The sequence below is a fragment of the Falco rusticolus genome, chromosome 1, assembly GCF_015220075.1.
Source record: "Falco rusticolus isolate bFalRus1 chromosome 1, bFalRus1.pri, whole genome shotgun sequence".
In the NCBI taxonomy this organism is placed as follows: Eukaryota; Metazoa; Chordata; class Aves; order Falconiformes; family Falconidae; genus Falco; species Falco rusticolus.
This window is the reverse complement of record NC_051187.1, coordinates 75,352,796-75,378,632: the sequence shown is the minus strand read 5'-3', so window position 1 is coordinate 75,378,632 and position 25,837 is coordinate 75,352,796. Positions and strand designations below refer to the sequence as shown.

Sequence of the window (25,837 nt, the reverse complement as noted above, 5' to 3'; positions counted from 1 at the left end):
AGTTAGATCCTTTACCTAGTTATACACAGATGTATTCCTACAGCAACTACAATTACATCACCCCAATGAGAGAGATTAATTTGGCCTAAGGTCTTCCTCAGAATATCAGTTAGTGCTGTAGAACATAAATGGCAACTGCAATAGTGCAGGAGGGATGGGGAGTAGCTGTAAGACATTACTTGTTAAAATCTGATTTTCTGAAGAGTTGCAGGTGGATTCAGTTGCATAGCTCCTGTCCATGCTAACACAGGAAGGAGCAGGCCTTTTTTGGTTAGCAGCATTTATATATAAAAAAATGGTTCGTAGAATCATAGAATACAGGTTGGAAGGGACCTCAATGATCATCTGGTCCAAGCTTTCTGGGCAAAAGCACAGTCTAGACAAGATGACTCAGCACCCTGTCCAGATGAATCTTAAAAGTATCTAAAGTTGGGGAATCCACCACCTCCCTGGGGAGATTATTGCAACGGCTGATGGTTCTCATTGTGAAAAATTTTCCTCTTGTGTTCAATTGGAATCTCCCTAGGAATAACTTTACCCATTACCCCTCATCTTTTCCATGTGACTCCTTTTAAAAAGGGAGTCTCCATCTTCTTTGTAGCCACTCTTTAAATAATGAAATATGATAACAGGTCTCCCCCTAAGCCTTCTTTCTCTAAGGTTAAACAAACCCAGTTCCCTCAGCCTTTCCTCCCATGGCAGGCTTCCCAGTCCTTTGTACACATTTGTGGCCCTTCTCTGGGCCTCCTCCAGCCTGTCCGTGCCTTTTTTAGCATAGTGCAGACCAAAACTGAACACAGTATTCCAGGTGTGGCCTGACAAGCACTGTGTGGGATAATGACTTCTTTATCTCTGCTGGTGAGGCCCTTGATGCAGTCCAGTATCCTGTTGGATTTCTTTGCCACAGCAGCACACTGTTCAGTAATATTGATCTTGTTGTCTACCAGGACTCCCAGGTCCCTTTCCACAGAGCTGCTCCCAGCTGAGCAGATCCCATTCCATGCTGCACTCCTGGATTATGTTTTCCAAGGTGCAAGACCTTATGTTTGTCCTTGTTGAACTTCATAAGGTTCTTGTTAGCCCACTCTTCCAGGCTATCTAGGTCTTCCTGCAAGGTGGCTCTCCCTTTTGAAGTGTCCACTTGCCTACTCAGTCTGGTATAGTCAGCAAATTTCATCAGGGTACACTTGATTCCCATCATCCAGATCACTTAGGTAGTTATTAAACAGCATTGGGCCCAATAGCAATCTTTGGGGGACCCCACTTGGCAGTTTGAAAAAGAGCTATTTACCCCCACCCTCTGCATGCAGCCTGTCAGCCAGTTCCCCACCCACCGCACAGACCACTTTTTTACACCACAACACATCAGTTTCTCTATGAGGAGGCAGTGGGAAACTGTATCAAAAGCCTTGGAGAAATCCAGGTAGACAATGTCCACCACTTGCCCCACATCAGCTGAGCAGGTTACTTTGTCATAGAAGGCAACTGGGTTCGTCAAGCACGATTTGCCCTTGGTGAGTCAGTGCTGGTTTTTCCCAATCACATGCTTCATTCCAATTATGCTTTTTCTGTTTTATCCCATCTATTATGCTTTTTCTTACCCGTTACTTACATTACTTAAATATCCTGGATTCTTCATTTTTATATTGATTTGTGATGCTTGAACCAAATCTTGAGATTCTTGGTTGTATCAGGAAGTTCTTTTTTAAGCAGGATGATTGAAAACACCATTACTATATGGCCATTTCCTTCCTTGGTTCTTTTCAGATTCTTCCTTAATTCTTTTCAGGTTCTTGATTCTTTCAGGTCTTTTCAGCACAGAAGTTTACAGGAGCACCATTTATGCCTTGAGGAGTTCTTTTAATTCTATTCATTAGTGCAGTAAAGCCACCTCATGACAGCATTTACAAAGAACTTTTCCTCTCCTATTTAGGGATAAGGGCTAGGGTATGGCCAGAAAATCTATGTCTCAGCTGACCCCAATACATTTTTAAAAAGTCACCCTGAAACCAGGACACACGACTTGGCATCCTAATTACTGGATTAGTCTTTTGCTGCTCTTGTGATCAGAATGACATGACTTCCTTTCTTCTCATTCTTTCAAAGCATTTTTAAAACAATTGCAAACAATTTGAATTGTGTGGTGGAAGATCTTAAAAGCAGCCTGTTTTCCTCTGGGACTGCTGAGAGTTCAATCGCACCATTGTCACCATCAAGGTGGAAGTACTAAGATAAGTCATACGTATGAATGGCAGATATTATTTAGTAACCAAAGCCACTAAGCAATAAAATCACATCAGAAACTTTTATAACGTGTGGTGTCTTACAACAAAACATTTAATTTAGAGACACTCTTCATCATTTTGATTCCTAGCAAAGTCTGTATACTTAAAGTACAGTATTAAGCTGTCTGATGCCTTTTCCTGCATACCATCCAGTCAGGTTTAGTAAAATTTGTTTGCTTTTTATTAAGGGAGGTTTATAGCTTATTTATATTTATTCATAAATGAATAATTCTTTATGCTTGATCAATATCAGTTCCTATCCTGAGCATGTACAATTTTAGGATTTGTCTGAAATTAATTTGTCTGAATAAATTTGTTGCATTAATTCTGAAGCTTTAAAAATGAAGCTTTTAAAATTACATTTAAATAATTTCTTGCTTCCTTTATCAAATATGTAAGAATACAAAGAAAAGCACTAGCAATTTATGACTCCAAGCTGAATATAAAGAAACTATCTAAACCATACAGAAATACACATACTAGTTAAGTAAGAACAATGTTTATGGAATCAAACTACGAAGTGAGAAATTAAATTATGGGACCTTCCTACCACAGGCCTCTCACATGCCATCTTGCCTGCCTTCTGCAGGCAAGCTCCTGACAGTAAGCTGTCAACATTTATAAAATTCTCCCCATATCAATGTATGTTGGCCCCAATTCACTCTCTCAACAAAGCCTGAAAACCAAGAAATGTTTTGTTGTGTAGCCCCAGTTAATCAGTGAAGGTTTTTGCTGGTGCAACAAAGAAAAAAGTTCTTGGAAAATGCATGGCCAAACTTGGCATCATGAAACAATAAATCTTACTATAAAAAGAAGTGTTGTGCTAGAAAAGATGTTTTGACTCTCACCATCTCACTGTTTTTCCTAATACACCTGATCAGCCTAGTGGAACATGGCCTGCAATATCAGCCTCTGTTCTGAAGTGTCTGGTAGAGCTTGTAGTGGGACTTTCAGATTAATCTGAGTAGATAAATGTAACTTTTTAATCCTATTTCCTTTTAAATGTAGAGTATTATTTTGCCTCCAATATTACAGATTTCCCTCCAATATTCAGATTCCTGCCAAGACACAAGTAAGGTGAATCCAAATGTGAAAAGAATAGCTGTCTTTGGACACATGTTTAATGGCAGACATTTTAGGAGGACTTCCTCTTTTCTCAACTTCCATCACATTCATCTTTCTCAACATCAGCCACAGAACAGGCCACTTGGCTAATAGAAGAGTACCAGGCACATAAGTTCCACAACTCCTTCTGAAATTACATTTAAAATTACTTTTTTCACCATCCTTAAGAAGTCAGGGAACTTACCTATACTCTCTCAGGAGTAAGGTACCCTCAAAACAACCTAAATCCAGGTGTAAAGAAGCATACAGCCACACAAGAACTCTGAATTAAGACGTTAAGGTTGCTTGTCTCTGGCCAGATGCAGACCACCACAAACGTATGCCCCAGCCCTGGGCAGGCTGAGCGTAAGCCAGATGGATGTGGAAATCTCTCAGCCCCTTTATTAGGTCCTGTTACTACAGCCAAGCTGCCATACATCATTCCTTAGGAGGCAGGCTTCACAAGGTGGCACATGTTGCATTGGTTAGCTATACACTCCTGGACTAAGGTTGGCTTGAGTCCAACCCTCAGGAGCAGAGTTATGATGGATGGTACGGCCCTAGGAATTCAAGCTTGAGTGGGAGCAAAGATGAGACTGAGACATCTGGGGAAAGGAAAACTCTGGAGCAGGAACAGGAGCAGAGCTAAGACTTGCCGTAGGCGGGCTTCAGTAACCAGTTCTGCTGAAGCAAGTTGAAGTCCTCCCTCTTGTCTTTTAAGCCCTAAGACATGTACTTATGCATGAGTAGTCTCTGTGAAGTCTGGGACTCTCCTGGATCCCATGTATGTTGTACCTTTGGGTATGGGGAACTGCATCCTTCTTTTAAAATACAGAGCAGGGTTGTGAAATCTCCTGCATGCTGACAGCTGTGGACTGAACTTTCTTCTAGGAGTAGGAGGTCTAGTTAATGTTGATTTTTGTCTGAGAAGGAGTTGGGCCACACCTCCGATATCTCAGTTTCCATTCATCTTGTAGATAGACGCCATCAGAAGAACAGAGTTCACAGTCCACTGGGCCAGGGAGAAGCTTTGCTCTGCAGCGCTTTGCTTAGGGTAGCAACTTAGGAGAGCATAGGGGAAGGCCTGGCATGGCATAGCAGTTATTCCAGCTGCAGGGACATTGAGTGGAAGGGAAGGGGTCCTGACCATGGTTTGGCAGATATGACATTCACCTCTCAAGCTTTCACCTGGCACCATCATTCAGCCACAATGTGAAAGGAAGGAATTTCAGCCCTGGTGAACATTACCCTGAAGTGCCTAAGAGGGGGCTGCCTTTCTCTTCATCTGTCATGCTAGTTACCTGTTGTATTCCTGGTTCTTTCCCAAGCTCCCTGAGGGAGGCCCTGCTTACCCACCCATAGCTTTCTTCTGCAGGATATAGCTTCCAGAAAAGGCTCTGGTCAGGTGCCAAGAAGCACAGCAAACACTGCCAGCCCTGGGCAACCCACCTGGCTGCCTCTGCTCCACTAGGCAATACCTTCTCACCCTCAGCTTCTGCAGGGCTGGATCCTCATCAGATTTGGCAAGAACTCTGGTGTGCACCTGGATGAGGACAAGGTCTAGCTATTCCCCCTTCCTCATCTTTATTTACAGTTGCATTAAAAAAGAATATAAACAAACCTCGGTGTGCTACAAATGTATTGTTTGGTGAAGAATTATGGTACAATATAACTGAACAAAGAAGAGAAACATGCTAATGCAGTCGTTACTTTTTATTCATGTCCCTCCAATCCATTTAACTTACAAATGATAAAAATGGAAATATCCAGAAAATACCAACAAAAAGGAACAACAGTAAAAAAGAAACAACCAGAATCCCTCACAGAGTCTGAATGTTTTAGTGTAGCAAACTGTCACAAAGGAAATAGGTCAGTCTTTTGCAACAGTATTTTTTAAGTGAAAAAGGAACAGCACACTGGTATATTATTAAGGTTTTGCAAATGTTATTCAGATGCCTAACTTTCAGAGTAGCAGCTTTGGTATTCTTTGGCTCAGAATTAACTCTGACAATCATTTGATCTAACAGCTGAAACGCAAAGTCTGGAAAATGTTTTTTAGTTGAAAAGGGAAAAAACAAACAAACCAAGGTTAATTAGTTTTTGTTGTGATCTAATGAAATGGGTCAAATTTTCCCTTAGCTGTGACTGAGTAAATGCATGTAGAATCCAAAGTAAAGCTTCTGTGAGAAGTAAATCACTGAAGAGCAATGAATGCAAGCATAAACAAGTAAACCAGCAGTGATAATTAAAATCAGCATTTGCAAACACAGTTCACCTGGAATATCAACTTACGTTAGGAACAAAGCCTGGGGTCACAGCTTTCTCTAGAACAGCATCCCAGTTGACATCAGCTAGGTATGGAGAGCTTTGTATGTCTGCAAGGCTGGAAAGGCGGCATTCTGGGTCCTTAGTGAGGAGCTGTGATCAAGCACAAGGCATTTTCTAAGGGACTGGATGCCATATAAAAGAGTGAATGTATCACACACAGAAATTGTATGATACAAAATTTTGAGTAAGAAAATGGCTAGGGAATATTATAACAGCTCCTAAAAGTCCCAATCTAAAAAAAGATAAGTAGTAACTCATAGGATATGAATAGAATTTAATTGCCACCAGATGGCTGTTGCAGGCATGAACTGTATAAATGTATTAGCAACAAAAGTCTATTTACAAACACACAAGAGGCCAAGCCACATGAAACATCAGAGTTCAATGCCACCCAACCATTTGTGTTTAGTCTTTAATTTATTGGAAGATACAGTTACACTGAGCATCCTGGCAGCAATTAAAATTAACCACCTCATTGCTCCATCTATGAAAAATAGATTGCTTATTGCTGCAAAAGAAATTGATCTTCTGTGCTCAAATATTCAGTACTGATGATCTGAAACACCTGAGAGGCAGAAAATCCTTCAATGTGGCCAGAAATTTAAACCAAACAAAAACCTGAGGTTCCAGGAAGAAGGCCATTTCCAGGGTCACAATGCATTCAGAAAAGAACCCTCTCTTGCAGCTTAGTGACATTTACAGCAAAGTGGCTCAACGGCTGTTGTTGCAACTGTAGCAACATGGGACAGGGAGAGATACAGCCTTTTTCATTTCTAAGCTCCCTGGATGGAAACGTAGCAGAAACTCAGAGGGCAGAGTGGTCCTTCCTTCCCACTCCCACATGCACAACCAGGGCTGGAGAGAATGGAGGCAGGGCACAGAGTGGGAATTATTGAACCTCAAAGTTTTGCAATCACTAATGAATCAGTTTTAAAATAAACAGAAATACTCTATTTCTATGTCTTTGAGGCCATGAAAAGCCTGAGTCTAAGCCCAAGAATAATCCAGCTTCTCAAGAGGAAATACTGCACCACTCACATTCAGAAAACTCTAGGAATAAGCACTGCTCTCTTATCCTTGACATTTTGACTACCTAACGTGTGCTTGCCTGATGCCTCTGCATTGTTAGAGGGGCTTCTGGAAAAGGGTGGAAGACAGAAGGTGGTTGTTTGTTCTTACCTTTTTCAGTAGTGCTGTCATGCCCTTGCACCAGACAGATGAGTAGTGAACTCTTTCTATCTTGAACATGTTGAGTATCTCATCAATGGGGGTGGCTGAATGAATTTCATAGGGCCTCTGGGATAAAGTTAAATCAATATCAAGTCAGCAAGAATGGATAAAAGAGTGCAGACAATTCTTATTTCCCTGAGCTCAGTATTGTTTACATTGGAAATATCAAAACCACCAAAACATCTTATAATGATTTTGAGGCTAATCTTTCTTTGCGTGAGTGCTTTTCTTTGGTTGTAATGAATGTAATTACTCATAGATGCATTTCCTCTGCAGATTTTTCTCTCATGAAAAGAAGCATCACTTGAAATGAGATGGCTGAATAATTTTGTTCCTGGGGCATTCTATGTGAAATGTGGATTATTTACTATTTTTTACAGATTGTACTAGAATGTTCTTGTGATCTAAACTGACAAAATTGAAAAGTGGTGGCTGGAGAGAGCTTTGTCATACTGATTTTACTGAGTAGTAGAAAGAGAAATTTAAAAAATCCTTACAAAAATCTGTGTAAGAACAACAGTTAAAAAGTAGGATCCAAATCCCAACGTTTCTCCTTTTCCTTTTTTGATATCTAAAATTAACTCATTATGTGGACCTGCTGTCCTGTGTTTGCAGTACCTAAATTCTTCTATAGCTGAAGTCCCAGGCTTCACAGCACTTTGTTCATAAAGGTTGCCGTGATTTATCTTTTATTAAATGATAAAGGTACTACATATTGAAAGGTACTACTATTGAAAATAAAGGTGCTACATATACATTTATATTCTTACTAATTATTTTGCATGTATTTTTTAAAGACTTGTATTTGTGAAGCAAGTTGTTACAATGGTACACAAGTGTGGATTGTTTATGAATTAAATTGAACCCAGCAAGTGACAAATATGTAATATGCCAAATGCCATCATAGCAGCAATGCGCAAATTGATGCATCATAATTCATACATAACATGGAGTTACCTTCTAATCCAATATCTTCAACAGTGAAGGGCAGACACTCATTACTTCAACAAGAACTGAATCTTCTGTTGAATTTGCTAGCATGTACTGGTACAAGATTATAATTTAAGAATATTTCTAGGTGTTAGTTATCTAATCTGATAGTGAATTGGAGCTACTCTTCATAAAGGCCCAGAAAATATTCTTATTTTGAGAGATTCATGCATATGTTTAACTTTGAACGTATGTATGAAACTAAGTCCATTCCAAGGCATTGCAATGTTCTAGTAATAAATCCAAGGATTGTTTAAATCTTTTTGCTTTGATTCACATTCAGTTAGTCTGTTGTCATTTAGCTATATCATGTCCATATGAATTCAACAGGACCTAAATGCCTGCTCTAAATAAATATATTTTCTTGAATCGAGTTCAAAACTCTAATTGGGAATAGTCTGTCATAGGCTTTTTCCTACCTGTGCTAATGCTGCCATATAAGAGCTATTAAAACTAAAAGGTTAACATTCCGTCTGTTGCCAAGAAGTAACCTACTGCTGATTTAGACATGATACAATGATGTGACCAATATGAACACTAAGCCAGAATTTACATCAATTGTTGGAAAGGGTGAATTATCTCTAAAAATAGCAACTTTAAGGAATAATGAATTGTTAAATTTTTTTGTTAAGGATGTTTCTGCCCATGCTTTTTCCCTCACTGGAAAATCCTTACAAACTTACCTTATTTTAAAGATCATTAGCATTCTTCAGTCTTGATTTTTTTGAGTTTTGCAGAGATTTTTAATATTGCTGTTAGCTAATTTGAATTACAAATGGCCACTGTAAGCTTGGTCTTTTGAGGTCCTTCACACCTATATCTCCTACGTTTTTCAACTATTCGGTCCACTCAAAGGTCAGATCCCTTCTGGTTTATTTTGTGGAAAAGGAAAAAAATTATCTGTTTTACTCTTGTTCGTGATGTTTTACCAAAGTTTGTTGTAAACCGTTCACATTACAGTGAAAGTCAGAGTCCAAGAATCCCACCTACTACCTCTTTCCTTCACCTTGTCTCTGTTGAGGGCATGGTATATACAGTTACAATATTTGAAGCAGTTGTCTAAGGAACAGACTGACATGTCATGGTTTGCATGGTTTAATTCCATGGACTTGGGGAAAAGATCTATTTTTGATGCAAAGCTTTATGAATTTACTTTTTTCTTGTTAGGTCTTTTATTAGCAGCTGGCTAAGGAGAGAAATCTGCTTGCAACGTACTAAGAAATGCTAGCACTACAGTGGGTAACCAAAAAGTGGTCCATGCAGCTCTGTACTGGATGCAACCTGTAGCTACGGCCCTGTTTCCAGCAGCATGTTGTCTTGGCCTCCTGGCAGTAGAGAGCAAGGCATGAAGATGGCTGCAATGCCTTTAGCACCCTGGGCCTCCTCTGAGGACTCTTCCATCTCATAGCAACAGAGGCAAATAAAAACAAAAATTCAGCTCAATAAAAAGCAACTCATTTTTACTTAGCTTTCAGGCAGGCAGTGTTATACACTGTCCATAGCTTAAAAGTTGAAAATGATCAAAATTTCTGACGTTTCTCATTTCTAATGCTCCTTCCTTCTTTCCCTGCTGCCTTCCCCATGCACTAGCATGCACCGTGCTCCAGCTGCAGAAAGCCCTATTTCCAGGTGGCACTGCCCAGTGCAACACCCTCCTCTTTCCCCAGGAGCACTGCAGCAGGAGCAGGTGGGCTGCACAGAGCACCTACCCATCTGCTCCGTAGCAATGGGGATCTCTTCTCACCGCTGAAAAAAGTGCTGTGAGAGTGTGGAGAAAGAGGGGGCTGCCTGCTTGCAGGTTTAGCTTGCAGCCTTGAACACGCAAGCTGCTTCTTTGCAGCCATCTGCAAAGGTCTGCTGCAGCAAATGAAGCTTTGGAGCTCGGAGTTGTTGCAGACAGCAACATGGCTTGGGCTAAACACGTTTCCTCAACCTGCTACTACTGCTCTTGTTCTTGTATCACTTCTGTCAGTTTAGGCCTTCTCTTGACTCGAAAAAAATTTAGAAATACAATTCAAGAAATAATACATCTTTTCCTAGTCCGTACAAAGGCATTGGCTTCCAAGCCACCCTCTGGCTTGCTCAGGGGGCAAGAGCTGCTCTTCAGGAGAAAACAAGCAGCTGGCTTGGTCGACTGGAGCATGGACAGATGGCAACGTTTTTATTTAAATAAAAAATAAAAAAATTGATTCTGTCTCAATTTTGTTTTGTCTGTAGCCAGATAGACTTACTCAGAAAAGACTGTATGGATCTTGACAAATGGATACCATTCCATATAATTTTTCATATACTAAAGTGACTGTCACATTAGAGTGATCTTTTGTGATTAGTCTTGGGAGCTCAGCGTTCCTTACACATCTATTCATTCTGCTGCTTTCTTAGAGACATTAATTGGTGAAAAGGTTGATAGAAAACCAGCAGGATGTTCTTTTAATTTATTATATGTGCAGCTACTACTACCATATGTGACTAGGGTTGAGAATATATTATGCTTAACACTGCCAGACCTTAATTGTTCAGGTTAAAATTTTCCATCCTGGAAAGAATGTCAGCTTAAAAACAGTAATTTTTGAGAATGATGGTAGAGAAAAATTGCAAAGATTTTTTTGTTTGTTTGTTTTTTAAAGGTTTTTAATACTCCTGTGCTATGAGAGCTGGGACTGAGATTTGGCAAGGGAGAGATTTTTGTGTCAGGAGCATGGCTTTTGCCATTTCCATGGAAATACAGAATAGATTGGCCAAGTTTCAGGCTTTTGAAAAATATGGCTTCTGGATTGAAATAACAATGTGCTGACACTCTGAAATGTAGTTTTCCACTAAAAAAATGGCAATAATAATTATTCTTTATTTCTAGCTTCCTTTTTTTTGTCATCCTACATGAAAATGTGAAATCTTTGTGGGATGGATTGTCTCTCATTAAAAAGTGCCTAGCAGGACAGGGTAGTGGTACTGTGTTAGTGTCATATGATAATAAATACTCCTTCCTTAAAACCAGCATAATACAATGCAGTAAAATCCTCTTTCCAAAATAGGAATTAAAAATCTAAAAATAAACCAGCTACTTTAGTTACATCATTACCTTGAAACAGTATTTAAATTACTGTTTTCCATAGGGAATAGTAAATATTTAAGCAATCAACTTCTGTCCTTTAATAGAAAATTCTTTTCCATTTTGGTTTATCTTCTGTGATATTTGACCATGCTCAGGAAGATTATTTATTAAGCTTATTCACATAATTGATAAGACAAGTAACAAGTGCGCTGGCAGAGAAGCATTTTCTGTAGCTGGGCCAAACATCTTAGGATATTACTTTAGCTCTTTTAAGGTATTAGCCAAGAGAATCAAAGATATAATAAAACCTGAAGAAACTCAAGTTCTATTTGTTAAAAAATGCCATTGTTTCCAGTTCAGCACTGTGGAGAAGCCATTCCTTAGCCAAACTTGGGCAAACTTTCATAATAAAGAGTGAGGTGAAACTTTCCCAAGAACGTTTCCAGCTGGGAAAGACCCAGGACAGTATTCCTGACCTGAGCTTCAAATTTTATCATGAAGGGTGCCTTCAGGGTCACTGCAAGCTTTGGGACTTATGTCAGTGGATGTGTCAAATAACAATAAACCCCATCATTCTTACCCAGCCCCTCAGTAATTCATATGCGGTAATTCCTAGTGACCACCAGTCTACTGGGTACGAATATCCTGGACCTCCATCCATAAAGGCCTGGAACACTTCTGGAGCTAAAACAATGAACCAAATCAAACAAAAAGCATTGTGTTAAGATTAGACTATGGATCATTAATGTTGACAGCTGAAAAATTAATAAGGATGCAAAGGAATTAAATTTTATTTTCATTTGTACATAGGTACACTAAATACATTTATAAATGCAACATTTTCAGGATGCAGTTTCAGTGCCTCGGTTTGCTGGCATCAAGTGACCTTCACTGGTCAGGGTTTTTCAGAAGTCAATAATTTTATATGTCAATTCTTACCTGGTCCATTTAAGTTTTATGTAAATAAAAATAAGTAATAAGAGGGGAATTCCTGAACTGAAGTGTGACTTGGAACATCCAGGGTAGTGCAAACACTTTAATGGGACAAATATCTGCAGGCAAGGTGATTCTTTGTGACTGCTGGAGGTGTTGAACATGGTAAATCTCATCCTTATTCTACATTTGGATAGAATTAACCAGACAGGTTTTAAAGGTATTTAACATAGGAAAATTACAATTAAATACAAATCCCAACACTGATTGTATGCTATGAGAAACTCTGTCATGACTGGAAATAAACACAGTCAATAAAGTAATGAATTCCATAAAGATAGTTTTCCGCAGGGGGGTGGGGTGTGTGTGTGTGTGTGGAAATATCTTTTCAAAACAAGGATTCAGTTTGCTAATTTCAGCAAGAAAAACATTCAAAATAATAACACTGTAGTTTCTTCAGAAAACCATACATAAATAAGAGAGGATACGAAATGAAAAAGTCAGTCATGCTTTTCTAATTATTTCACAGCAGAATCTCAGTACACTTTGTGAAAACAACACTTTCCCTGGGGATTTTCTAAACAACAGTATCGCCAACCATAACATCGTGCTAGATTGCAATCACCATGTGAGCCTCTTCTGGCCACAATACTGAGCCTAATGTACCACATTACCACCTGACTACCATCACACCACTTTGTAATGGGCATACTGCAATGAATAATGTAATCTAGTCACACTTACTTCTGACTGGCAGTTTAGGATTTGACTATATATGACCTTAAGAGAAACACCTTTAATTAAAAGAAAGACATTCCTTTCAGAGGTGTTTTTGGAGTCCTTTCATTATGGATGGCAACAACTTACAGCTCCAGACCTGACTTCAGAAAGTCTTGTCTTTCTGAAGAGAAACCCATTAGAGGATTTCAGCATGCAGGAATTGCATACAGTGAAACTCTAACCTGAAGAATAAAAAGCAATGAATGAATGAAAGTGGTCCTATACTCTTTTCCCAGGAGGACTACCTCTAAATATGTTTGGCAGTACAACTGCAGGCACCTAAATAAACATTTTTGTCAGAATATATGTGTTTGGAGAATAGCTGACTGGTGGATCTCCAGCACAGGTAGGCTTGTGCTCTGATCCAGTATGGCATGAATCAGCAATGCCATAAAAGTCAGCACACTGAGTTAGCTCTGTCTCACCCACAGATAATATAGCTTCACTTTTCATGCTATATCTTTAGATTGTACTTCGGATCTTGTTCACATGCTGCTGGGGATCTGTGCAGGCACAACTTGTGTGCCATCTATCACATAGAGAGATGCTAAGAGGGTATAGGTAGGATTTTTTGTGTTGCTTTAGTGGATCAATGCACCTAAATTGCATATCAGGCATGAAAGTTATATTTGGAATATCACCACAGGCACCTTGTAGTGAAGGTTTGCTCTATTTAGCCACATTAGTTATGGGTTTTGCCCACTGTGCCTAGATGATGTATAATACCTCATTACAGAAAATAGCCTCTGTGGCCTTTTTACTGAACTATATAGGTATAATATTGGTTTCACTCTTTCTTTTATAGCTTTACCTTTGTAATAATGTGATGGATCACTATCTGATTTCTGTGAGGTAGAGATGAGAGTACTCTACTGATGTAACCTACAACATTGCCAGAATGGTGCAGCCGTTTTGCTAATTCAGCGACTGAGTTATCCACTTTTATTTTATCTCTTTGTTCTAAAAGCTTCAAGGTCAACTTATCCCACATTAAGCAGATAAGCAGGAAATGCTGTCTTTTGCCCACTGGTCCTGCTGTTTTGAAGCTCCATTAGCTCACCTTAAGCTGATGGCACCCTTAGATCAGCATATGGGCGGTTAGGCTCCCAGTTTGTAAAGCAGCTAGCCCCTTTTCCCCTGCTTTAGCCATATTATTTGCATTCCAGCTGGACTGCCTCTCTGCATTCGTTCAGCTCCAGCGAAGTGATAGTAAGCGCCCGCCTCTCAAGATGGGAAGGGGCTGACAGAAGGTGCAGTATGATTTACAGTGTCCTATGTACAGGTTTTTTCTCAGGGTGAAATCTCAACCCTACAGAGGCCAAAAGACCTTTCCCCAGTTTGGCAAGGCTATTAAATACCAGTCTCACACTAAGCTTGTGCTTAATGTCATTGTCTAAAAGCCTTTTTGAACTTTGAATATTAGATGCTAACGAAGTCCGCCAGGCTGTACGGCGGACTTCTGGAGTCTGCTTGTTCATTCAGAACCATAGCACAATTTTACAGAAAAACAGCCAATCCTCCAGGTGATGTGTTTAGCCAAGCTCTGAGGAGCTAGTGCTGTGAAATACAGAACATTGAATTAAGTTTTGCTGTAAGGAATAACCATGTAAGGAAAACTAATCCTAGCAAACTGGCTAGGATAAAAGTGAATAAAAAATCTGAAAGTTAAAATTCTACATTGGTTTTCTTTAGGATTGCTATGGAAATAGACTGTCCGTAATGTTTTAAAATTTGAATTTGATCTCAGGTTCAACTTGAACAGCCATCCTGCACTCTGCTGTGGATAGGTTCTTCCAAAAGATGGCAAGATTTGAGCTTGCCAGCTTGGATCAAGGGCAACAACTCTGCTGTATGCACCCTTTCTGCATGCAACTTCTCTTATCATAACAGATTTAGCATGAGAAGAATACTTACATCTTTTTACCCCCATGCATCTACCTAAATGCAAGGATTCTGCTTGCAGATGTTCATTCACGTGAACAGAAGTGAGAGAGTGCGTGTAAGAATGAGAGTTTCAGATCTTTTTCCTCAAGCAATTTCTACTCAACAAAGGCTTTTCAAGAAAATATGCAGGTTTAATACTGGTCTGATCCTGGAGATTCTTTTGTCTGAGACCTGTAGTTACTATCACATACAGTTACAGGGAAGGCAGTACAAGTTTGCATGGTGGAAGCAGTCTTTAAATAATGAAATCAAGTAATAGCAAGTCTAGCAGCAAGGGTGAATTCAAAGACAAGTGGAGAAGTGATGCAGTTGGTAGGTCTCTCACATCCTCACAACTCCCCATGAAGAAACATCTTTGGTAAAGCAGTTCTCCATCATGTCAGAGCTGCCCAAAAGAGTCCCTTCAACAGCAGTGACCTGGTGCAGACTCGCTGCTCATGCTGCTTTGAGCAGGAGGTTGGACTAGAGACTCCTGAGGCCCCTGCTGACGTGAATCACCCTACAATCCTACAGTGCTAATGAAGCTGAAGCAATCACCTTCTCACAGCACATCTGAGTGGGCTGATGAAGGGGTCTAGGGCCAGAAGTCTCAATGGGACGTTTACAGCTTCTTTCTCTTGGCAGTCATCATGAACTGCATGGGCTCTTCACCCCTGCTCAGGCACCCTTCACGCAAAGTACCAGGGACTTTTGAAAGTCTGGATCTCAGCAGCAATGCAGTCTTTTGGTTTGGGGGATTACTCTTTATGTGTAGCAGAAGTTCAATCTGACACATTTCATGCAAGACTTTGGTAACTACGAAAACAGAGAATTTCACAGCTAATGCCATTCCAAGCTGGAACATCTCTGCTCATTTTAGCAGGGCAAGCAATAAAAATCAGGAACATATCTGCATCTTGTATGATAATGAGTAAATACACATATTTAACTTTAGCAGCTCACCAAGCTAAAAATCATCTGATAATTTTTTTCTTTTCTACATCTGTATTTTTCCTCTTAATAACATACTTTCATGCTTTCACTGTTTATCTGCTTTGCTTTCATGAAAAAATGACATAAAATGAACCCACCTTTGTGCTGCATTAAGTGTGCTTCTCTTTATTCCTTGTTTGTCCCTAATATGTATTTCCAATTAATGTGGGGTTTTTTCCAACTAATAAAATAAATCCTTTTCAGAGCTCTCTTTTGATACTTTTGCACTGTATCTTTCTAGTAACACCATATCATTGTAGACTGTAGGAAGTAAAAAAATGGGGTTTTTCCTCTTTAAAACAAAACTGTACTGGAGATGGCTAATAAAAAAGTGAACATAAAAGCACATCTGGTGGGTCTGTATCCATCTCAGAAACAGGGGTTTACTGGGATATCTATACTCCTGTTCTGTGGGTTTAACCATACTTGAGACTCCAAATAATTTTGTGTGAGAGTTATTTCTGACAAATCAATTCATATATATAACTACTCATTGCAATTATCATAGCAGTCAGATGATCTACAATGTAAGTTATGTAGAAGATGCATCTCCTCTTTATTATTTGCATTATATCTTCATTATATGCATACATCTCCTATTGTATGCATATTTCCCTAAAGATCTGTAAAAAATAAAATACAAAACTGAAGTTTTATTTAATTGATTGGTAATTATGTACCCCATTTGTGGAAGACTACCAGTATCTAATGATATGATGAATGAGCTTGAAATAAGAGAACATCAATGTAAGTGCAAACAACACTGAACCCAATTTTCACTATGTTTTCCTACTGTAAAAGAGCATTTTGTTCATCGATAAAATGCTTTTAGGTAGGGTTTCTAAAAATCTGCCACGTGTTCATAGGTAACAGTTTAACTATGGAATTAAATGAAAGTGCTCCAGGTCTCTGAAATTCAGGCCATTTTAATTCAGTGCCCAATGGTGAGTCTGGAAATACTTACCATGATAAATAGTCAATTTGAGTTCTATCACTTGGAACAGTTGGCACAAAGAATAGCTGTTATTATTTTTGATGGAGCATACCATTTAATCAGAAAGATAATTCATCAGACCAAATCATAAAATTAAGAGCTTGGAGTGGCTCTGATACAAATTCTAAATAGCACGAGGTGACGTTTCTTTTCTGATGAACTGATTTAAGTCTCACTTCCTCAGTGAGAAGCTAATCAAAAAGTACCCGATCTACTTGCCTACCACTACACAGGAGACTGCCAAGTGTTGATTAAGAAGTTTACAGAGCTGTTTTACTTTGAAGCATTGTGGACTTCAATAGGCTGCTTTGAAACTTTGCCGGGTTGATGAGAGGGAAAGTGAAGTGAGATGAATGCATTAGACCCTTCTTCAAGTGGCCTTTACTATGTACTAAATGATCAGTATATTTAAGCAATGACTTGCAAGTGAGTCTCACAAGACTGAGTAGCTGTTAGAAGCTGACTGTCCGTGCGTAGTTAAATGTTGCCAATGAGAGCTGGTCATTAATTCCTACAAAACACCCTGTGCCAAGGTACCTGATTTTGGGCCATTATTCACATAATACACCTCAATAGGTGTATGTGTGTATATATATATATACATACATATACACAATAGCAGTAGATAACACTGCAATCCTTCAGAGAGGATTATTTTTACTGTGTTCTGCAACTATGACTTTATACATGTATACGTTACTCATATTTAATGCAATTATTCAAATGTTATTAATATGACAAACTGAAAACAAAATAAAAAATAAAGCCATACTGGTTTGTCCTCAATTTTTTGGAAAAATCAAGTTCAGGTAGGCATGTCCAAAACATTTCTCAAGAATGCAAACCCTGACATTATTCATCCAGTTGGCTAGCTAGAGCCCTCTGCAGTCTATTTGCATCTCAGCAAAGACCCTACACATCAGTAAGGAGTATTAGGGATTTGTGGTGTACAGCAGGGGTTGCAAAGAAATACACCCTGCCATAGTTGTTTTAGCAAAACATACTTCACTGGCACGGGATTTATTCTAATGCCTGATATTTCATAGATAAGAAAATACATTCCAGTGCCATTAACTGAGGTTCAATATGTTACCATACTGCCAGGTAGCATTCTCCTTCCTCATATTAGTCCCTGATCTTAAAAAAATCAAAATAAATAAATAAAGTGTGTGTATATATATATATATAAATGGATATTTACAACGCACACAGAGTAAACAATATTTTGATTGACTAGCACAGGATAAGCTGTTTAAAACTTAGATCCTTATAATTTTTAAATGTGTGAATGACTTATGTAACACATTCATAGTTTCACCTTGCTCCATCAGGCTTAATGGACAACAGGCTAAGCTGAATAAGAATTTATCTTGATTTTTGAAATAAAATCCCAAGAACCTTGGACTGAGATGGTTCAGTGAAATATTAATTGCTTTCTCAGCATTGTGATAAGAAAATATTAATTTTCACTTTCCTGTGGAAAGTAAATTCAGAGGTCAGTAATTCTTCTAGGTCATGGTTTAAATAGAAATCAGAAATCAAACTACAGCGATGACAAGTGATCTTCTATTTAGAGTAGAAGCTGTTTTAAGAGCAAAATGGAAGAAAACAACTTCCCTCACCCTGAATATAAGCATGGATTTTGTAAACTATAAATTTACCTCCTAGTGTTTACTTTCTCGTGTGCTAAAAGGGTCTAGATTATAGCAGCTTTCTGACTCAGAACTTTAGACTAGCCAATTGTTAACTTCTATTGTATAAAGCAAAGTGCTGCTTAAAGCCCTGCCACGGTGGGCCAGCAATTTTCTAGCATGAGGTCTAGGCTCGTTACAGCAAGGTACCTGATTTTGGGCCATTATTCACATAATACACCTCAATAAGTGTATGTGTGTATATATATATATACACATACATATACACAATAGCAGTAGATAACACTGCAATCCTTCAGAGAGGATTTTTACTGTGTTCTGCAACTATGACTTTATACATGTATACATTACTCATATTGAATGCAATTATTCAAAGTAAATATTTTAGATACCATTACCTGAATACAGACATTGCATTTAGAATGCCTTATTAGCTTGCCATATGGCTATAAAACCTCTCCTGTCCTTACTCAGAGTGCTGGCCTCTAAAAACCCTCTGCATTGCTCAGCCGCTGAACAGAACCCACTTCTTGCCTTTGCATTTGCACAGAGAAGCCCTTAGTAGTTGAACATCTGGATCAACCTCAGAGAAACAGCCTCAAGTTACTAGCCCCATTGAAAGAAAGCCCAGCAGCAGTGAACATGTCATGGTCTCCTGCTGTTGAATATGAAATTATACAGAAGTACCTTCCTTACTCCATCCAAAAGTTCACAGTGGCTGCATTGTCAGTTTTTCTAGCAACTTGTTGAAGGCATTGCATCCAAAAAAATACATTTGCTATACGGAAGATTAGCCCAGTGTATGGCCAGCAGCCATTCTGTTCCACTACTGAAATTAATCGGTCCGAATAACTGGGGATTTGCACGACAGTCTGTGTACCTGACGCATCAGAAAGACTATTGCATATGCCTGCCTCACATACTCCTCACAGGTTAGCAAACGTTTTTGCATCAGTTTGTGCAGGCCAAAGACCTGGGGAGTTGCGTGGCTTGACCAAAGAACAGGAGCGATCCAGGGGGCAGAAATGCCCCACTAGGCTGCTGGTAGTCCCTGCTTATTGTACCCCCTTCCACCTCTGCCAGAGGTCTCTTCCCCCTCAGATGTGCCTGCACAGCTCCGCATCAGATCAGGCTCTCTCAGACTACTTAAAAAACCCCAACCAAACAAAAAAATCCCGACAAATCACCCACACCCAAACCAAAAGTATCAGTTGAACTCAGTGTGGGTTTTTGTTTGGTTTTGGGGTTTTTTTTCACTAAAATAGTCAAAGAAAATATTTTATTAGCAGTTTTTCTGGCAGATCTCAAAGGATGATAGCAGGACAGAGAACACAGAGAAGTGAAAAGCAGCTAGAGACAGTAACTTCTTTCCTGATCTCCCGAAGTTTTTCAGCTGCTTGTGTGCCAACGCATTAGCGTCAGAGCAGAGCCAAAACCTGAATACCCACTTGCAGCTCATTTCTTAATCCCCTCAGCCATAGTGCTCCCAGGGCAAGCTGAAAAAAACTCTCAGTACAGCAAGTATTTATTTCAGCACCTCAAAGCTTCACATGTCCACTCTTGGTTCTTGCTTATCAGAACAAACAGAAGCCTCCCTGCTCATGCCGGCATTGTGATATTTCCCCGGGACCAAAAGGACAGGTAGCAACATCACCGGTGAAACTCTGTAGACAGGCAGCCAAACCCTCAGTAGGAAAAGGGTGGGATTTTAAAAAACCTAAACACTGCCTTAGCTGCACTCAAAAAGCAATGAGCTGCAAAACATTATTAAATTTTAGAGCACTGTTCAGCATGAGTGCAAGGAAGATCAACATTGAACACCTATGAAAATCCAGCTCCAGATTTGTCCCTGTTGTACTGTACCTATTTTCAGGAACAAATACAGCCCTACAAAGTATTTTTCCTATACCTGTAAAGTTGATAGTGGGATATCCACTAGCTTTCCACTGAGTCCAATAGTATTCCCACACAGTATTAATTAATAAATATGGATGACTCATACATTTTAGAAGTTCAGTGGATCTCTGTAAACTCACACTCCTCTGGTAATCTTAGGCATACAGCTATTCTTCACTGTGACAGCAACCTGTGAAAACAGCTGTGAACACCTGAGAGAAGCCTGTAGGATAGGAGAGGTGTAGCTGAAACTGTTCATGTCATTTACCACTGATTTTATTGGCTATGGATTTTTTTCAGGTGTATTTATATCATGAAACATATTTTATTAGTTTGATTTAAGTCACAGTGCATTATTTTCATGAATTCCAGCCTCTGTTGAAGAAAACCCCTAAGGTTCTACCTAACCCCCCTAACCCTCCTACCACCAGAAACAAACAAGAAAAAAAAAAACAAGCACCAAACCCCCAAAATTTAACACCTGTGAATGGGAAGTTTTTGCGACACTCACAAAAATTGTAGGGAAATTGATCATTCAAAAAAGGAAACATTTCAGTGAGTAAAAAGTATGTGCTATAGAGCTCAAATACATCTAAATCATGCCAGAGTGAGGCATAAACAAAAGGTGAAATCTGTAATGTTTTCCAAGATACATTTTAGTATTTCACGTTTTGTTTTGAGGCTGACTGATCTGTTGCAGAGGAAAGGGCTGCTACTGTGGGTGGGTGCCCAGCACAGAACATGTCCTCTGAGACACAAGCACATCTCTTGCAGCCTGCATGAGGGACCAATATAAATTTGTTTGTTTGTTTTTTGGGGTGGGGTTTTTTTTGGCACCCAAAGATGGAACAGTGTTAAAAATGGCAAACACGGGTGCTTCCAGCCAGGGAAAGGCACACTTTCTTTAAACACAAGCAGCTTAATGAATAGCCTTCTGCAGGAAGAAAGAGCCATGGCTGATTATTTCAGGCACAGGCTGTGGCCAGGGACCGTGTCCTGCCCGGCACCAGCTTTCCTGGTCTACATCCCAGTGCAGGGGCAGGGGCCTCCCCCTCCAGCGCTTGTGTTCGTTTGTTGGCAGCAGCCATGCCTGCCAAAAGTCGGTCAGGTCTCAAAGGACGTTTTGCATTGCTTGCCAGCGTAGGATGACAGTCTGAAAACAGGACTTTTCAAAGGGCTATTCCTACAACAAAACCTTTGACAACACCCTTGTTCACAGGTCTTGCAGAAGGTTTGAGTAGTGAATTTGTAATGATAATATCAGGTAGGGGCAACACACAAGTTTCCTAAGCCCTCTTAAGGCACACATTGCATTTCACAGCTGCAGCCATCTGAACAGTAAGAGACAAACTCTGAAGACACCCCACCACCCCCCCGCCCCGAACTAAAAAGCTGGATTCACTTCAGCATTTCGGGTCAAAGGCTTTGAGAAGTAAAACTGCAGAAGCAGCTGGAAGTAGCTTGTTTCACCAGGCTGTTGGCCCCGTTCCTTTCAGATTCCCCATTGCCCACGCTTTTGTTGCCTATGTATGGCAGGTATTTCCCTTGCCTGAATGAATCAGCTGGTAAAGGGGAACACAGAGAAATTACCAGGGTTTCTGGAGAAACATTCAGGTTCAGATACATTGCAGGGAAATAGGCAGGGAAAATTTCAGGCTGAGAAAGACACAGGGGCAAAAAGGCTAATGCGAAGTGGGATTAAGCAAAGGCTGCAGGAGCCAACTCACACCATGCTCAGCATTACAAGATGGGTATCTTAATCAGAACATCTGGTGCATTTTTACAACAAGGTATCAATTCACAACACTGTTTTTTCTTGGATATCAGTTTTATGCAGTCATGCTGCATGTGAGAAAATTTCCTCCTAGCAATTTCTCATCCTATTTTATTCAAATTTTAAATATGGATGGATGCTTGAGAGAGAACATTTTTCTGTTTAGTTCCTTAAATTGGCCACAGAAAGAAGTGAGAAATCCTGTAAGCATTTCTCCTAAGGAAAAGGCTGGTGACTGCTTTCATATTTGATTAAACATAACAGGATCCTCATGGGAGTACACCTTTATAAGTCTCCAAGAAGGGGAAAAAGCTTTCATCACATCTCATACCTTCAACATCATGAAAACCAACACAGCATAAGGCATGTCTTACAGGAACTACTAAGTTTCCTTGGTTCTGGTGCTCAGCAAGTACCTTGTTTGAAGATGATTTTGTTACACCAAGGTTGAAGCATGGTTTGAACTCCTGGTAACGAAAGCTTACTGCCAACCATAACACCAATCTCCCCAATTCTTTTTTTCTATTTCTCTCGTTGTCTAAACAGCTTAGACAAAGCCATGTGGAAGCCTTAAAGCCAGAAATCATACAGACTTTAATAACTACCAAGACCAAACCCAAAACTTTCTGAATTTGAGCACTGCAACTGAAAAGTCTTTGTAGCATTTCACTAAAGTTATGATTCTTCACAAAATTAAATGTGTAAACTAAAAGCGAAAAGGAAGCAAAATCAATGCACTCAGAGGAAAATGCAGCATTTCTGCATATAGCCATATCTGTCAAACTCTTAATATTTGAGGTTTGCTGAAGCTTTGATACTTGAGCTGTGCCACAGAGAATCCTTACCCATCACTTTTCACCTGAAACAGAGAATATTTTACAGCTCTAAAAGCTTTCCTGCCTTCTTACAGCTCCAAATAAATGCAAGGATGACTCTTCTGACCCTTTCTGAGTATTGAAGACGGCACACGGCTTTTGCAGGATTTTTGCATTTCCAAGAGGTGAGGGAGGTACACTGGAGAGAAAGTAAGCTGGTGGATGGTGCCACAGCCTCTTCATAATGGGAAAGAGAACATTTATCTTGTACCATTTCTTCTTGTTGTGAGATTCTTAGATATGGGGGAGACCTGATGAGGGGTGGGGTGGGGGGCGTGGGAAGGGCAGGGAGGTGAGAGGGTCCCAGGGGCAGAACAGCTCCATGAGCTGAAATGAACAAAGACAACAATTTATTACTGTGCAAAGGTAAAATCTTGGCTCCATGTCCCATCTTCCCCTTCTCCAAGTCTATAGCTGACCTCCTTGCTTGGGTCAGCTTGGGCTCTTACAGGAACCCTCCTGTGATGTTAAGCTGACAAGTGATTACAAAACAATAAGGCTGTAAAAGGAGATAATCTATCCTGGAGATCAGTATTTTCCTACTAAATGCAAGCGTTCTGGCATTTTCTAGCCAATGGGGAATACTGTGTAAAGGGACATAAGTGGAGGTTAAGCAGGGTGGACTGCACTTCAGCACTGAATAGATTAAAAATGAAGAGATATTCTCCAAGATGAATCTGAAGATTTCCTTCCTTGTGCTATTTCTCAGCAAATGTCAGCTACACAAAGAACAAGTTACTCCTCATGGGTTTAGATGGTAGGAATTTCAGGAGGGTGGGGCCATTTTTCATAGTTTTGCACTTTAAATACCAAATCATAGCACTTAGTACTTGCAGATTTTTGTGCTTTCTGTTGTTAAAGCTGGGTTTTTTTCTTCTGGGAAGAGCCAGGCAGAGACCACCAATGAACTAAGAAGGTCCACTGACGTGTGCAGATAGTCTGAAAGATGCTCCAAAGGACACTGTTTCCTGTTAACTCTCAGTGGAGTATCTGAAGAATACTCACACACACTTTTGTACAGGTGTTATACCTATTCTGCTTCTGATAATTAGCCACCAGGTGATCTCTTCATTACACACATTCAGACCATAACAGACAGATGCTGAAATGCTAACTGACCCCTAAGCAAGTACTCAGCTTTTTTCTGCTTTTGTAACAATTATGCTTTCTAATGTAAAACTGTGCAACAAAATTAAACATGTAAGGTCATCAAAAGAGCCATTTAATTGACTACCAAATTAAATGTCAGAAAAGACTATTGTTAAGTCTGCTGTCATCACCACAATTAAATATGGAAAAATATCTATTCTGAACCTGTTTGAACTTCTGCAAAATGGTTACTCTTCGCAGGTATTTTTGAATAATCTGTGTAATAAGAATTTGCACATCTAATGATGACAGTTACTAGAAAATTCTAGGCAACTATTTAAGCAGAGCATGTGAGCTCTGAGAAATAAGCTTTTCACAGAAATGTAAAACTACCATTTTGAAAATCTTGGAATCTTTTTAACATTTCAGTCATTGTGTATGTAAGGGCAGTTCTGTGAATGCAATTAGTTTCACATGTCAGTTGTACAACTATTTGTATATGTTGGGGGAGGTAAAAATTACTTCTAGACAAAAAAATGTGGGTTTTTTCCTGCGTTTTTGTTGTTTAATGGTTTGGCTATTTCTGGGTGTTTTTTTGGTGGTTTTTGGGTTTTTTTGTTTGGGTTGATTTTTTTTTTCATAAATAAACTCACCACATATTGGCAGAAAAGCTCAAGCAAGTTCTTTTTAAACTAAAGCTGTTGGTGTAAGTGAGGTTGCAGCACCCCTTCCCCCTTTTTCACCACAATGAATAAGGAATCTGTGGTGCAACATCAAACACTCAGATACTGGTCCTGAGGGGAAGCTCAGATTTCATCTCCTAATGCTCTCTATCCCATGCCTGTGCAGTGTTGGCCATCTCACCTAAGCAAAGACACTCAACTGGACACTCAGCTAAAGCTAACCAACATAAAATGCTGAGAAAATTTTATTCTAAAACCTCATTCATCTGTATAACTTAAATGCTGGAGTCAAGACTACTTAAAATGTTACTTAATCTGTTTTGAAAACATTTATAAGAGTGAGCTAATCAGTGTCAGGTTAGTGCACTGGTCCTGAGCCCAAGTGGCACAGTGTGGCCACACACGTGTTACTGTGCCCTATTAGCTACCAAACAGGAGAGCTACGCACAAGCTGCTCAGGGGCAATAGACCAAGCCTTTCCTAACTGTTGATTCATGACGAAAATCACATCATATCTGAAAATACAACTCTGCTCCAGTGCCTGGGACTGCTCTGACACAGTCTCACAGCTGGTATGGATGCACCTTACAGATGCCTGCGTGCTTCACATGCAAGTTTGTACAGTGCTCTTTATGCTGTGAAAAATGTGTATGTTAAGTTCTATTTCTTAGGCACACACTTCTACTCTTGTGCTAATACGCAGGATTGTGGTGACACAGAGACCATCAGTTCCCCAAATGACACTTTCAGAATATGATCATTTACTAATATTTTACCACTGTACGGGTCTTAGAAGTGCTCTGAGCATGTCTGCTAGAAAAAGTCTCATAGAGACACACCTATCTCTTAGTACAGTTTCCAGAGCCCAGGTATGTTTAGTTTTAAGCTAGTCACCTCTGCAGACAATGACAATTCCATGTACAGACAGAATTAAAGCAGCAGTTGATTAGGAAGCCAAAAATAGGAGAAATCGGGCCTATTCTCAGTCATGGAAGCTGCCCAAACTTTGGTGGGACAAATGACCTTCAGGAAATGCCTTCTGTCCTTCAGCTCCAGGACAAGTCTGAATTATTAACTTAGCCGAGATGCTTAACTTTTAGATACACGAGGACAAGCTAACTGAACTTTGCTCTCACATCTATGCATTTAGAACACATAATTAAAATGTATAAAATTCCCCTGAAAGCCATTTGGAAAGCACTTAAGTAGTTAGTTACATAGAACTCTAAAGCAATTAAAGATGTGCTTAGATACTT

General features: G+C 39.6%; 1 protein-coding gene across 1 annotated transcript in view; it reads right to left on the bottom strand.

Annotated features, from left to right (window-relative positions):
- The window catches only part of STK32B (serine/threonine kinase 32B), a 179,100-nt gene that overhangs the window by 23,690 nt on the left and 129,573 nt on the right, over window positions 1-25,837 (bottom strand). Inside the window, exons 7-9 of the mRNA XM_037384961.1 lie at window positions 11,570-11,673; window positions 6,897-7,013; window positions 5,682-5,807 (exon numbers count right to left, since the gene is read on the bottom strand). Of these exons, the coding sequence (XP_037240858.1) occupies window positions 5,682-5,807; window positions 6,897-7,013; window positions 11,570-11,673 (347 nt within the window). The remainder of the gene's footprint in view (window positions 1-5,681; window positions 5,808-6,896; window positions 7,014-11,569; window positions 11,674-25,837) is intronic.